This window comes from Vulpes lagopus, chromosome 8, assembly GCF_018345385.1.
Source record: "Vulpes lagopus strain Blue_001 chromosome 8, ASM1834538v1, whole genome shotgun sequence".
NCBI lineage: Eukaryota > Metazoa > Chordata > Mammalia > Carnivora > Canidae > Vulpes > Vulpes lagopus.
In genome coordinates, this window is record NC_054831.1 from 31,072,147 (window position 1) to 31,088,085 (window position 15,939).

Genomic DNA, 15,939 nt, shown 5'->3' on the forward strand with positions numbered 1-15,939 from the left:
TTCCCGGGGAGCCCCTTTCCGCGGGGAAGGTCGGTGCAGCTCCTGCTCCTCCGGGACGGGGCTCTCCTGTCCTGGGGACACTCGCCCCGGCCTCAGCCCGGCTCCTCGCGGGCCCCTCCCCCTTGGAGGCCTTTTGTTCCTTTATTTCTTTTTCCCCGTCTTCCTACCTTGATAGAAGCGCGAACTCTTCTCACTGTAGCGTTCCAGATGGTCTCTCTTTGAATCTCAGGCCGAATTCGTAGATTTTCAGGATGATTGGATGGTTTTCTAGGTAATTTGTTGAGGACAGGTGACTTGGGGACCCTGCTCTGCCGCCATCTTGCCCCTCCCCCCGTCAAAGTAGTTTAAAAAAAAAAAAACCTAAGAACTGATTCAAGAAATAAAAGGGAAAGTTCTTGACTTGATACAGTTATCTATATGTTTGTATGTGCACGCACACGTGTATATATATATGAAACTACGTCAAGAATTGTATTTAATAATGAACAATTGGAAACATTACTATTGAAGTCAGGAACAAGAGAAAGATATTTGCTATGATTGCCTGATTGCTTTTTTTTTTTTTTAATGCCAGAAGCCCTAGCCAGTGCAATTAAAAAACAGAAATATGAACCATAAATATTGGTAGAAGAGAAAACATAGATGTTATTTACTGATGATATAATTACTTACTTAGAAAGTTGTTGTGAAGCAGCAGAAAACGTTTAATGAATTCAGTAAGTAGTCTGACACAAATGTCACGTGCAAAAATGTATAATCAGTTACAAAATGAAATGGAAAGAAGTAGACAAATTCCCTGAAATTCTTTAAAATAGACCTAATGAGAAAGATACAACATAACTGTGAACAAAAGGAATCAAGGTCAATGGAATACTGTATATGAGTAAAAAAAAAACTAATGTCGATGGAAACAATAATATAGATAAATCCCCAAAACAATATTAATCCCCAAACAATATTAATCAACAGAAGCAAGATACAAAAGAATATGTATTGTTCATATGAATTCTATTCATATAAAAGAATCAGAAAAACTACTAAACTATTGTTTAGGAAGATACATGTAAGGAACAAAACAATAAAGAAAAGCAAGATGGTAGTTAAAGTCAGGGTGGTGTTTACCTCTGTGATAGAGGTAGGACTTGTGGAGACACATGGAGAGCTTCTGGGTGTTGGATTTTAGCCACTGGGGTATTTATTTTTGCTAACATCTTTGTGAATCTTTTATCAACTTTCCTATTGGTGACTTTATATCCCAGTTAAAAAAAAAAAAAAAGAAAAAGAGAGATGGTTATGTGAACTAGAATTCTCTATTCTAGACTAGACTAGAGACTAGAATAGAGACTAGAATAGAGAATTCCAGAAACTGACCCTTATGTGTGTATGAATTTGTTATATGATAATATGATAATATGAGGCATTTTAAAGCAGTGGGGAAAAAGAATGTATCAGCCAATAAATTGTTAGGAGGTAATTGAATTTCCTAGAGAAAAACTTAGATTCCCAGCTCATTCTATGAATAAAAATTTATTTTAGATGGATCTAAAAATAAAAATCTAACTATAAACATTTAAAAATCTAAATTAAAGATCTAAATATAAAAAGAAAACTAAGCAGCAGAAACAAAATGTAATATTGAGGTCTAAAAGTGGAACCAACCCAGTTATCTATCCCTAGAGGAATGCTAAAATTAATTATATCCATTGTATGGAATATTGCCATTGTTAACTTGATTACTACTATGTGGAAATGTCAAGGAGCACTGTTCATAGTAAAAAGCATTTTTCCATCTAATAACACATTGTTATTACATTTATGTAAGCATAAAAAGCTAAAATTCTGTGTATGGATATAGTTATGTATATATGTAAGTATGTATTAAAGTGTGTCTTGGAAGGATATTCATGAAAATATTGATAGTGGTTACCTCTAGAAATAGAGAGTGAAGTAGATTAACTTTTTACTCTTGTTTGAATTTTATAAAGTGAACATATATAACTACTTTTTAAAAAATTTATCTCTTCAATATTGGACTTTTTAATCTTTTTTTTTTAAGGTTTTTATTTATTTATTCATGAGACACAGAGAGAGAGAGAGAGAAAGAGAGAGAGGCAGAGACACAGGCAGGAGAAGCAGGCTCCATGCAGGGAGCCTGACAGGGACTCGATCCCAGGTCTCCAGGATCACACCCTGGGCTGAAGGTGGCGCTAAACTGCTGAGCCACCGGGGCTGCCCAATATTGGACTTTCAAAATAACATTCTACTTTCATATTAGAAAAACTGAAAATTAACATCTGTATCTGAGGACAGAACTTTATTTCATGATTGGGGGTGAGCCCTTTTCATAGTTTCTTTGAACTTAAGGTTTCTTTTTGTTTAACAAACACCATGTCAAACACAACAGTCATTCTTTTATTTTTAGGGATTACATATATATATATATATATATATATATAATTTTTAGAGTTTATATATATATATATATATATAGAGAGAGAGAGAGAGATTTTGTTTTGTTTTTTCCTGCTCTAATCTTTATTATCTCCTGGCTTTGGGCCATGTTCTTTTTCTAGCTCATTTAGATATAAGGTTAGGTTCTGTATTTGAGATTTTTCTTATTTCTTGAGGTAGACCTATATTGCCATAAACATCCGAATAGCTTTTGCTTTATTCGAAAGATTTTGGACTGTTTTCATTTTCATTTGTTTCCATATTTTTTTTTTTATTTCTCTTTGAATTCTTGGTTGACTCATTCCTTGTTTAATAGCTTGTTATTTAGCTTCCATGTATTTATGTTTTTTCCAGAGTTTTTCTTGTGATTGATTTCTAATTTCATACTATTGCAGTTGGAAAGGATGCGTGATGTGGTTTTAATCTTTTTAAATTTATTGAAACGTGTTTTGTACCCTAACATTCTGGAGAATGTTGCATGTGCACTTGAAAAGAATGTGTATTCTGAGGTTTTTGGATAGAGTGTTTTGTATGTATTTGTTAGGTACATCTGGTCTAATGTGATTTCTAAAGCTACTGTTTCCTTGTTGATTTTCTGTCTGGATGATCTATCCATTGATGTAAGTAGGTATTAAAAGTTCCCTACTACTATCGTATTAATGTAGGGATAATATATTTTGAAACAGTCATGGCAGTATTTGGCTTTACCTTTTTATTTTAAATTTCCATAAATTTGAATTTTATTTTAAATTTCCATAAATTTGAATTTCCATAAATTTGAATTTCTCAAAATCTTTGTCTAATTTATAGTTTTACTTTTTATCCAGGCCCATCAAATTCCAGTGAAGAAAGTGAATCCTGGAGAAGAAAGGAGGAAAATGTTTGAGGTATAAAGACATCTGTCTGCTTATTTTAAAGCTTTGCCAAAACAATTCTAAGGAACAAAATCTTATAAAACCTTCAAACCTTTCCTCCTTATTTCTTTCAAACAAATAAACCTTTAACTTAGTTTTTTTTTCTCCTAATCTCTCTGGGCATACCTGTATCATTGGTATACTAATTTTCCTTATGAAACTAGAAAAAGTAGGAATTATTATTGATAAAAATGTTCTTTTTTTCATTTAAGGAAGCAGCAAGAAAGAGAAGGTTGGAATTTATTGAAAAAGAAAAGAAACAAAAGGATCAGGTAGTTTTTTTGCTTTTATTTTTCTTCCCTTGCCAAGCTGTAGACAATAATAGTTTCAAGAGTTCTAAGAAGTTTGTCTTTAAAATTGTTACAGATTAGTTTAATGAAGGCGGAGCAGATGAAAAGACAGGAAAAGGAAAGGGTAAGAGGATAATCCATTTTTTCATGGTACATTCTACCCCCTCCCCATACACATACTTTTTTTTCCCTAAAGGAATACACTGATTTCCATTATGTTAGTAAATGTATTTCATGTATTTTATGTTAAATACTTGAAATTGTGTTTTGTTTGTTTCTTTTCCCTAAAAGTTGGAGAGAATAAATAGGGCCAGGGAACAAGGATGGAGAAACGTGCTAAGTGCTGGTGGATGTGGTGAAGTAAAGGTAGGCATTTGATACCAGTATGGTTACACTACTGTAGTTTTTCCTCCAGTTTCATCTTGCTCTTTGAAATGTGTATAACTGGCTTTTTTGGTGGGGGAGGGATTAACTTTTTACCTAGAATTCTTCATCTATTATGACTTCTTAGTTTTCCTGCATGTACTTGATATATAATTTGTATTGATGACTAATATCTGACACTGTTAAATTGTTTAAAAAGTTTGTAAAGGCTGTGATATACCATTCCTTCCAGAAGAATCTTTTTTTAAATCAAACAAAATTTATCACACTTCTGCCTGAAATCCTTCTGTTGCTTCATCTAACCTTAAAGATTAAGTTTTCATAAGATCCTTATTGGTTTGTCCCTGCCAATCTCTCTAAGCTCATTTCCATCCATTCCCTACCACAGGCTGTGCGCTCAAGCGAGGCGGAACTAAAGACCATACTTGTATTGTAGTTTTCTTACTGTGTGTAGCCTGACAAATCTCTGCTCTGTGTTTCTCATGATAGCACCACTCCCTCCCTCTACTCTCAATCCCACATCCAACCATTTACCTAGATAACAGATTACCTAGCTAACCCCTTACCTAGTAGATATGTTAATTCAAACATTGCTTTTGAGTAGATCCAGACTCTATAACCTTGGGCAAGTTACTTAACTTTTCTGAGCCTCAGCTTCTTCCTTTAAAAAAAAATTTCAAGAACAAATTCTTTCTTTGTTTTGCTTATCTGAATCTTATATTCCCTTTTTGCTCTTATAGTGTCCATTATGTATCTGGTAGGCTGAATTCTAAGATGGTCCCCCAAATATAAGGGATAACTTGTAATTCCCTTGAGTGTGGGTGGAACTCTATGAAGAGGGTGGTATTGTAGCTCCCTTGATTAGGTTATGTTACATGGTTAATAGTGATGGGATAGTCACTCCTAGGATTACAGTTGATGTTTGATGAGATTTCCTCATAGCAGATTGGAAGGGGAGTAGAAAGTCTGAGAGACATGCTACTGCTGGCCTGGAGAGAAGCATTCAATTTGCAGGGAAGTATAGGTGGCTTTTATGAATTGATAGTGCCAACAACTAGCAAGAAAGTAGTGACCTTAGCATTATGGCCACAAGGAAATGAAGGATCCAGTGGACATAGAAGAGGATCCTGAGCCTCAAATGATAATTGCAGTTCTGGCTGACACCTTGATTGCTCCCTGGTGAGATCCTGAGCAAGAGACCCAGCTAACCATATCCAGATTCCTGAGCCAGGGAAACAGTGAGATAATAAATGGATATTGTCTTAAGCTGCTAAATTTGTGGTGATTTGTTACACAGCAATAAAAAATGAATATACTTTTATTCCTCTGTATTATAATTTTAATGTATGTCATCCAGTCAACTTTTAGTCAACATGTCTTTAAACTGCTCCAATCAAGCTCATTATACTTGGTATTTAGGGATGCAATATTGTCAAATTGACTTGATTACCATTTTTATTTCTTTTCCCCAAAAGTTATGATTTGAATAAAAGTTTGTTTTATTTATTGTGTGTTCTGTCCTGCCTTTCTTGATTTTTCATATTAGGTATTATTAATTTAGTAAAAGTCACTTTTTCTAAATCTGTATTAATATATTACACTATTTTTAGTAATATAATTTAATCTTTAACATTATACTTTACCATTTTGTACTGTATTATCTTCTTTCCTCAGAAGTAGAATTTACTGATGTGGGAGATAAAGGCAGAAGAAAAATTATTAAATTTCCTTACTACCTATACTCCAAAGATGGAGTGTTCTGTATGTATCTGTTAGGTACATCTGGTCTAATGTGATTTCCAAAGCTACTGTTTCCTTGTTGATTTTCTGGCTGGCTGATCTATTCATTGATGTTAAGTAGGTGTTAAAAGTTCCCTACTACTATTGTATTAATAATGTAGGGATATTTTGAAACAGAGTCATGGCAGTATTTGATTTTACCTTTTTCTTATTTTAAATTTCCATAAATTTGAATTTCTCAAATAAGTACCTCAAAATCCTTATCTAATTTGTAGTTTTACTTTTTGTCCAGGCCCATCAAATTGAAACAGGCAGAGTGACATTCTGCTAGGGATTCAACTGCCTGGATGTTAATACTTTGCTAAGGGCAACAGGTAATCTTAGCCTAATCCCCAGGACCCTGTAAGTCTACTTCAACATATAAAAATTCCTTTGGAAACTTCCTTTATCTCTACCCTAACCATTTCAGATTTTTGTTGGCAGTCACCCCCAAGCATATGACCCACTGATATACATCAGAAAGGTCTCATGACTGAGTTTTTACTAAACAATAATAAATGACCTTTCCCAACAATAGCTAGCCCCCTCAGGATCCTGGAAACCTTGTTTCCAAAATACCCTGGAGACTTAGAGTATCCCTAACTCCCTCCTGACTTGCAAGTATATCATGGGCCACGCCTCATGACTCCACTGCAGCTCTTTCTGCCCATGGGTCTTGTCCCTTGTCCCTCTTATATAAAACCACCTTTTTGCACCAAAGTTATTTCAAAAAAATCTTTCTTGGCTGTTGGCTTCCAACCCTAACATCTTTCCTACATCATTTACTACCTCCTGAATGACAAAAAATGACTCAGAATTTGACCCATTCTAAAATAACTAACTCCATATCTTACCTGATTGGAAACCAATTAAAGTGTAGGTCTTCACATCTTGTCAAGGATTTTTTTTTTAATATTTTATTTATTTGACAGAGAGAGTGAGCAAGCGCGTGAGCAAGCGCACAAGCAGGGGGAGCTTAACCACCCAGGTGCCCCTTGTTAAGCATTTTATATCAAGTACATGGTTAGTGTTCAGAAGTCAATTATTTTTTCTTCTCCTTTTGCATGTATCTTCTATGCAATAAAATGTCTTTTTTTCCTGTGATATCTAAAGCTATATTTAATCCTGAATTCCAATTTAATCAATGTAGTTTGATAACTGATTATGACAGTTCTTCAACAGAATTACATAGTATGTGCTTAATAGATTTCTGCATCATTTTATTTCTATAATGCTTGCATTGAGGATTAATAAAACTATTTCCTGTAACTTAACGTAGATTCTTTGTTTCTGTACTTATTTCCCATGGGGTTTGAAGTATTTAACTTCTTAGGTTGTTTTCTGTATAGTTGATAGGGACCTGGAGGTTCAGTATAGCGTCAATCAAATTAAAGAGATCCCCTAAATAAAGATAAAACAAACATTAAGGGAATTTTTTTTTTTTTTTTTTTACTACTATCGTATTAATGTAGGGATAATATATTTTGAAACAGTCATGGCAGTATTTGGCTTTACCTTTTTATTTTAAATTTCCATAAATTTGAATTTTATTTTAAATTTCCATAAATTTGAATTTCCATAAATTTGAATTTCTCAAAATCTTTGTCTAATTTATAGTTTTACTTTTTATCCAGGCCCATCAAATTCCAGTGAAGAAAGTGAATCCTGGAGAAGAAAGGAGGAAAATGTTTGAGGTATAAAGACATCTGTCTGCTTATTTTAAAGCTTTGCCAAAACAATTCTAAGGAACAAAATCTTATAAAACCTTCAAACCTTTCCTCCTTATTTCTTTCAAACAAATAAACCTTTAACTTAGTTTTTTTTTCTCCTAATCTCTCTGGGCATACCTGTATCATTGGTATACTAATTTTCCTTATGAAACTAGAAAAAGTAGGAATTATTATTGATAAAAATGTTCTTTTTTTCATTTAAGGAAGCAGCAAGAAAGAGAAGGTTGGAATTTATTGAAAAAGAAAAGAAACAAAAGGATCAGGTAGTTTTTTTGCTTTTATTTTTCTTCCCTTGCCAAGCTGTAGACAATAATAGTTTCAAGAGTTCTAAGAAGTTTGTCTTTAAAATTGTTACAGATTAGTTTAATGAAGGCGGAGCAGATGAAAAGACAGGAAAAGGAAAGGGTAAGAGGATAATCCATTTTTTCATGGTACATTCTACCCCCTCCCCATACACATACTTTTTTTTCCCTAAAGGAATACACTGATTTCCATTATGTTAGTAAATGTATTTCATGTATTTTATGTTAAATACTTGAAATTGTGTTTTGTTTGTTTCTTTTCCCTAAAAGTTGGAGAGAATAAATAGGGCCAGGGAACAAGGATGGAGAAACGTGCTAAGTGCTGGTGGATGTGGTGAAGTAAAGGTAGGCATTTGATACCAGTATGGTTACACTACTGTAGTTTTTCCTCCAGTTTCATCTTGCTCTTTGAAATGTGTATAACTGGCTTTTTTGGTGGGGGAGGGATTAACTTTTTACCTAGAATTCTTCATCTATTATGACTTCTTAGTTTTCCTGCATGTACTTGATATATAATTTGTATTGATGACTAATATCTGACACTGTTAAATTGTTTAAAAAGTTTGTAAAGGCTGTGATATACCATTCCTTCCAGAAGAATCTTTTTTTAAATCAAACAAAATTTATCACACTTCTGCCTGAAATCCTTCTGTTGCTTCATCTAACCTTAAAGATTAAGTTTTCATAAGATCCTTATTGGTTTGTCCCTGCCAATCTCTCTAAGCTCATTTCCATCCATTCCCTACCACAGGCTGTGCGCTCAAGCGAGGCGGAACTAAAGACCATACTTGTATTGTAGTTTTCTTACTGTGTGTAGCCTGACAAATCTCTGCTCTGTGTTTCTCATGATAGCACCACTCCCTCCCTCTACTCTCAATCCCACATCCAACCATTTACCTAGATAACAGATTACCTAGCTAACCCCTTACCTAGTAGATATGTTAATTCAAACATTGCTTTTGAGTAGATCCAGACTCTATAACCTTGGGCAAGTTACTTAACTTTTCTGAGCCTCAGCTTCTTCCTTTAAAAAAAAATTTCAAGAACAAATTCTTTCTTTGTTTTGCTTATCTGAATCTTATATTCCCTTTTTGCTCTTATAGTGTCCATTATGTATCTGGTAGGCTGAATTCTAAGATGGTCCCCCAAATATAAGGGATAACTTGTAATTCCCTTGAGTGTGGGTGGAACTCTATGAAGAGGGTGGTATTGTAGCTCCCTTGATTAGGTTATGTTACATGGTTAATAGTGATGGGATAGTCACTCCTAGGATTACAGTTGATGTTTGATGAGATTTCCTCATAGCAGATTGGAAGGGGAGTAGAAAGTCTGAGAGACATGCTACTGCTGGCCTGGAGAGAAGCATTCAATTTGCAGGGAAGTATAGGTGGCTTTTATGAATTGATAGTGCCAACAACTAGCAAGAAAGTAGTGACCTTAGCATTATGGCCACAAGGAAATGAAGGATCCAGTGGACATAGAAGAGGATCCTGAGCCTCAAATGATAATTGCAGTTCTGGCTGACACCTTGATTGCTCCCTGGTGAGATCCTGAGCAAGAGACCCAGCTAACCATATCCAGATTCCTGAGCCAGGGAAACAGTGAGATAATAAATGGATATTGTCTTAAGCTGCTAAATTTGTGGTGATTTGTTACACAGCAATAAAAAATGAATATACTTTTATTCCTCTGTATTATAATTTTAATGTATGTCATCCAGTCAACTTTTAGTCAACATGTCTTTAAACTGCTCCAATCAAGCTCATTATACTTGGTATTTAGGGATGCAATATTGTCAAATTGACTTGATTACCATTTTTATTTCTTTTCCCCAAAAGTTATGATTTGAATAAAAGTTTGTTTTATTTATTGTGTGTTCTGTCCTGCCTTTCTTGATTTTTCATATTAGGTATTATTAATTTAGTAAAAGTCACTTTTTCTAAATCTGTATTAATATATTACACTATTTTTAGTAATATAATTTAATCTTTAACATTATACTTTACCATTTTGTACTGTATTATCTTCTTTCCTCAGAAGTAGAATTTACTGATGTGGGAGATAAAGGCAGAAGAAAAATTATTAAATTTCCTTACTACCTATACTCCAAAGATGGAGTGTTCTGTATGTATCTGTTAGGTACATCTGGTCTAATGTGATTTCCAAAGCTACTGTTTCCTTGTTGATTTTCTGGCTGGCTGATCTATTCATTGATGTTAAGTAGGTGTTAAAAGTTCCCTACTACTATTGTATTAATAATGTAGGGATATTTTGAAACAGAGTCATGGCAGTATTTGATTTTACCTTTTTCTTATTTTAAATTTCCATAAATTTGAATTTCTCAAATAAGTACCTCAAAATCCTTATCTAATTTGTAGTTTTACTTTTTGTCCAGGCCCATCAAATTGAAACAGGCAGAGTGACATTCTGCTAGGGATTCAACTGCCTGGATGTTAATACTTTGCTAAGGGCAACAGGTAATCTTAGCCTAATCCCCAGGACCCTGTAAGTCTACTTCAACATATAAAAATTCCTTTGGAAACTTCCTTTATCTCTACCCTAACCATTTCAGATTTTTGTTGGCAGTCACCCCCAAGCATATGACCCACTGATATACATCAGAAAGGTCTCATGACTGAGTTTTTACTAAACAATAATAAATGACCTTTCCCAACAATAGCTAGCCCCCTCAGGATCCTGGAAACCTTGTTTCCAAAATACCCTGGAGACTTAGAGTATCCCTAACTCCCTCCTGACTTGCAAGTATATCATGGGCCACGCCTCATGACTCCACTGCAGCTCTTTCTGCCCATGGGTCTTGTCCCTTGTCCCTCTTATATAAAACCACCTTTTTGCACCAAAGTTATTTCAAAAAAATCTTTCTTGGCTGTTGGCTTCCAACCCTAACATCTTTCCTACATCATTTACTACCTCCTGAATGACAAAAAATGACTCAGAATTTGACCCATTCTAAAATAACTAACTCCATATCTTACCTGATTGGAAACCAATTAAAGTGTAGGTCTTCACATCTTGTCAAGGATTTTTTTTTTAATATTTTATTTATTTGACAGAGAGAGTGAGCAAGCGCGTGAGCAAGCGCACAAGCAGGGGGAGCTTAACCACCCAGGTGCCCCTTGTTAAGCATTTTATATCAAGTACATGGTTAGTGTTCAGAAGTCAATTATTTTTTCTTCTCCTTTTGCATGTATCTTCTATGCAATAAAATGTCTTTTTTTCCTGTGATATCTAAAGCTATATTTAATCCTGAATTCCAATTTAATCAATGTAGTTTGATAACTGATTATGACAGTTCTTCAACAGAATTACATAGTATGTGCTTAATAGATTTCTGCATCATTTTATTTCTATAATGCTTGCATTGAGGATTAATAAAACTATTTCCTGTAACTTAACGTAGATTCTTTGTTTCTGTACTTATTTCCCATGGGGTTTGAAGTATTTAACTTCTTAGGTTGTTTTCTGTATAGTTGATAGGGACCTGGAGGTTCAGTATAGCGTCAATCAAATTAAAGAGATCCCCTAAATAAAGATAAAACAAACATTAAGGGAATTTTTTTTTTTTTTTTTTTTTAGATTTTATTTTTTCATGAGAGACAAGGGGGAAAGAAGCAGACAGGCAGAGGGAGAAGTAGGCTACCTGTAGGGAACTCAAAGCAGGACTCTATCCCAGGACTCTGGGATCACAACCTGAGCTAAAGGTAGATGCTCAACCACTGAGCCACCCAGGTGCCCAAGGGAAAGATTTCAAAATTAATACTACTATCGTATGCTTCTAATAAGGCATTATTCACAGTATGAATAACCAACTATCTTTGATTATTTACTGTCTACAAAATTTGGGACTGGTTTATCTGTTTCTGATGTATCTCTTATAAACGTGTGTTTAAAAAAATTATGAAATGTTCCACATACATAGTTTGATCATATGGTGATCATAATATGTAAGAAGTGTATCTGTTGAAAATATATTGGAATACTGCTCAGCAATAAAAAAGGAATAGCCTGTTAATACATTCAGCAACATGGATCGATCGAAAACATACTGGGTTAAAGAAGCCAGACCTAAGAGGCAGTCCAATCTATGACAGAGCAGATCAATGGTTGATGGACATAGGCTACGAAATAACCTGAAGGAACTTTTTGGGGGTAATGGATATGCTTTTGATTGTGGTAATGGTTATGCAAGTGTATGTATTTGTCAAAACTCATCCACCTGTGCTTACAATTGGTTAAGAAGGTGATTTTTGAAAGATCATATTGCTTCAGTGTTCTAGTACAATATTTTCAGCATAGCCGTCTTCAGAGATGTTAGCATACTTTCGTTTTTGCTAAAGAGAAACATTAGAAAACTCAAATTCAAGTCAAGGTGGTATTAACACCAGATAAACTGGGAGAATAACCAATCTCATAGGAGATGCAACTGCCTTTTATTAGAATTGTGATTCTTGCCTTGAGAGACACATTTTGAAGATGTGTGAGGATTCCTTTAATGGGGTTTCCTGCCTAATTATCTTCCCTATTTTTGACAACTTTGATCTCTTGCTACTCAAACATCTTTAATCAGTTATCTGTATTCGCCTCAAGTTTTGTGTTTTTTTTTTTTTTAACTCATGCTTCTCATTATCTGCAACTTACTGAGTCAAGATTTTATCTCATAGGTAGGTACACTGACATTTGTTTGATTCTGCTATTGTTCTTTGCATCTTTTCTTAGATTTCTTCCTATCACTTGGAAGCTCTTGTTCTTTTACTTGTCAGTATTCTAGTTTCTGTTCTCATCAACTTCTCCCCCAAAATCGGTTTTGAAATGCTACCACTCAACTTGAGTCATAACAGTTTGTTTTATTTTCAGTGTTGACCTCTGCATTTGAGGTTTTTGATTTCCTCTTGATAGTGAAATTCTTTCACCATGACTTGTGCAGCATTACACAGTTACTTTTAGTCTTTTCCTTGTCTGACATCTCTGTTTTCTAACCATGAGTTTTCCACACACATGAGTTCTTATGTTCTAGTAATTGTGACCTTATGTCTGCCTTTATCCAGTGTCATTTTTGGAGAGAATCCATGACTCCCTTCCCTTTTTCATTGATTGCCTTTCATTATGTCTAGGCTTGTGGCTTGGTTTCAGTGCAGTAAGCCATCCAATTGGTTCCTCTACCTTATTCTCTCCCTTTTCCTGCTCATCGTGCATAATTTGACTCACCTTCTAAAAACTGTTTTGTTACGCTACTCCTGTCAGAAAGTTTATATATACTTTCTGTTGTCTTTCATTATATGAACTCAAAGGGTTGATATAGTAGTTAGATATACCAGCCTTTTATGACCAATACCTGCCTTCTATTTGTGTTTGTTTGCATACTCACTTCCTCCTCCTGCTGTCAACACCCAAATATTATACGTACATTGCTTATTTTTACTTTTAATACCCTGGCTCATATTTAATCATTCAATCTCTCTTTGTTACATTGCTTTCAAGGTTGGGTTGAACAATATCTTTTTCCAATGCCTTTTTTTTCCCTTTAAAAAGAATTTTTACTTCTGATAAATTTTTTTTTTTCTATTTTGTGAGAGTTGCTCAGTCTCAGTACTTTCTACTTTAGAGTGTGACTGTTGCCATTCATTTACCGCAGGCATTTCTAGTTTTGTGTTTTGTTTCTTAACTTGTTTATAAACTGATTAAGGATAGATATGATGTTTTGCTTTTTTTAAACTTATATCTAGCATGTCTCAGTGGTATTTAAGTCTTTACCATTTGTTGAATTGAAGGATTTGAGGTATATTAAATGCCATCTGTAAATGTTTTTGTTAAATATAATTTTGAGTGTTACTAAAGTAGGCTCAGCTTTACTTGTAAGCTATATATATATTTAAATGTAATAGAATGGCATCATAAAATGTGTCCTAGAAACTTGTTTCAAAACTTAAGACTGGACTTTACAATATTTAAGACTTTAATGTCTTTTTATGTTTTCGTTAAATTATGCTTTATTATTGGTAACAAAGTATACTACTTTTTGAATGTTATGTTGCAGTAGGAAAACATTTTGCTGTAGGTTGTTTATTAATATGTTCAAATTAGCTAATTGCTTTTTAAAAGTCAAGTGTTGAAAAAAACCTTTTCCTGAGGGTAGTACAGGCCTTTTGGGCCTTATGAGATAAACATATGAGAGCTCTTTGTTTAATTCCTAGGCTCCCTTTTTTGGCAGTGGAGGGGCAGTGGCTCCATCATCTTTTTCTTCTCGAGGACAATATGAACATTATCATGCTATTTTTGATCAAATGCAGCAACAAAGAGTAGAAAATAATGAAGCGAAATGGAAAGGAGAAATATATGGCCGAAGACATCCAGAAAGGTATGGCTTTGTTCTGCAAAAGTTGCTTATGTTTTGCTTCAGAGAAAATAATGAAAGTCATTTTGCATGTTTAACTACAGAGGAATTTCATCTGAAATACATTCAGGATTTCGTAATGGGGCTAGCGGTCATCACTATTTCCCAAATGCTGATGCTTTTAGAAAATCTTTGAATAGACTGAAGATTATGTCTAAACAAGCCAGTATAAACAGGTTAAACTGTGGTGATCCATAAATTCATTCTTTTGCGTAATTTTGTCTTATGTCTTGTATAACTTAGTTGCTTTACTTTGTGGGTGTTTTCTGTATTGATTACACAGAATATTTTTTTGCCTTCTGGATGCATAATTTTATCAGGTGGAAAATTTGGTCTTTGATTACATTTGACAAACATGTAACTCTTGAATTCAGCCTACTTTTTGTGACTTATATGTTATAGGCTGAATATACTTATTTAAAATAACATGTGATAGTATCACTTTGAGCCAACAGATGGTTGTAATAATCTCACCCACTTGCCTCAAATGAATCAGCATATATTTAAATGAAATCACACTTTATGCAAAATTCCAAAGCATGCTTTTTTTGTCTTTTTTTTTCTTCATCACTTAGAATCCCACTTTTCTCTTTGTTGTTTTAACTTATTTCTTATATTTGTCTCTGATTGATGGCTCGCTACATCTTATTCATCAGATTTTCCTTTTCTTCCATTGAATTAACTTAATATATAGCAGTCAGCGGTTTTAATTTGCATGGTTCTTTTTTTTAAGTATGCATACATGTTTTCTTAGATATTCCCATTCCTTCTATAAAACATGTGGTTAAAAACAGAGATCATTTTATGAAAATTTAATCACATTTCCTTTTTCTTGTCATTTTAAGGGGAATACTTTTGATTATAATAAAAATCTTTATGATCCCCCTCAATTATAAAAAATGTTTTAAATGTAAGTAAACAGGGACACTGGATGGCTCGGCGGTTGAGTGTCTGCCTTTGGCTCAGGGCGTGATCCCGGAGTCCTGGGATACAGTCCCACATGAGTCCCACATCAGGCTCCCTGCATGGAGCCTGCTTCTCCCTCTGCCTGTCTCTGCCTCTCTCTCTCTCTCTCTCTCGAATAAATAAATAAAATCTTTAAGAAATAAAATGTAAGTAAGCAGAGGTAAATGAATGAGGTGAATATAAATTAACATTATGAATTATACACAGTAGGCCAAAGTATTAAGCTAATTTAGAGTCTGTTCTTGAGAAAAGAAGGCTACCAACTCATGATATGCATTTTTTTGATGAAATGGGAAAGTAGATTTTCTATGTGGCTTTTATCCTGTGGTATGGATCTAATATTTAATTTTGTTTTATTTTATATTAAATCTAAAGTAAATAAATATAGTATAAAGAAAATAGGGAAAACTATGTTATGCTTCTTCACACTGTTCAACTTCCAGAATGTTTCTTGGTTCTTTGCAAGTGGAATGACAAATAATGGACTACATTGGGCCATTTGAATCAAACTCTTATTATAACCTTGAAATATTTGCATGTATTTGAGTTTCAAATTGTCTTAAATGGCTACTTCTTCCTCTATACCACATCTTCTAATCTTTGTTTTGCATTAGTTATAGTTTCACTGTTTTAATTTTCAGTTTTTAAATTATTTGTGTTTGTAAGATCATTTTTATTTCATTTATATCAACTTAGTGGGCTTAGCAGTAC

At 34.0% G+C, this 15,939-nt stretch overlaps 1 protein-coding gene across 1 annotated transcript in view; it reads left to right on the top strand.

The window, feature by feature from the left end:
* The window catches only part of NEK1 (NIMA related kinase 1), a 234,607-nt gene that overhangs the window by 78,657 nt on the left and 140,011 nt on the right, over positions 1–15,939 (top strand). The window contains exons 13-21 of the mRNA XM_041767197.1: positions 3,279–3,338; positions 3,578–3,637; positions 3,732–3,779; positions 3,947–4,021; positions 7,453–7,512; positions 7,752–7,811; positions 7,906–7,953; positions 8,121–8,195; positions 14,063–14,226. Of these exons, the coding sequence (XP_041623131.1) occupies positions 3,279–3,338; positions 3,578–3,637; positions 3,732–3,779; positions 3,947–4,021; positions 7,453–7,512; positions 7,752–7,811; positions 7,906–7,953; positions 8,121–8,195; positions 14,063–14,226 (650 nt within the window). The remainder of the gene's footprint in view (positions 1–3,278; positions 3,339–3,577; positions 3,638–3,731; positions 3,780–3,946; positions 4,022–7,452; positions 7,513–7,751; positions 7,812–7,905; positions 7,954–8,120; positions 8,196–14,062; positions 14,227–15,939) is intronic.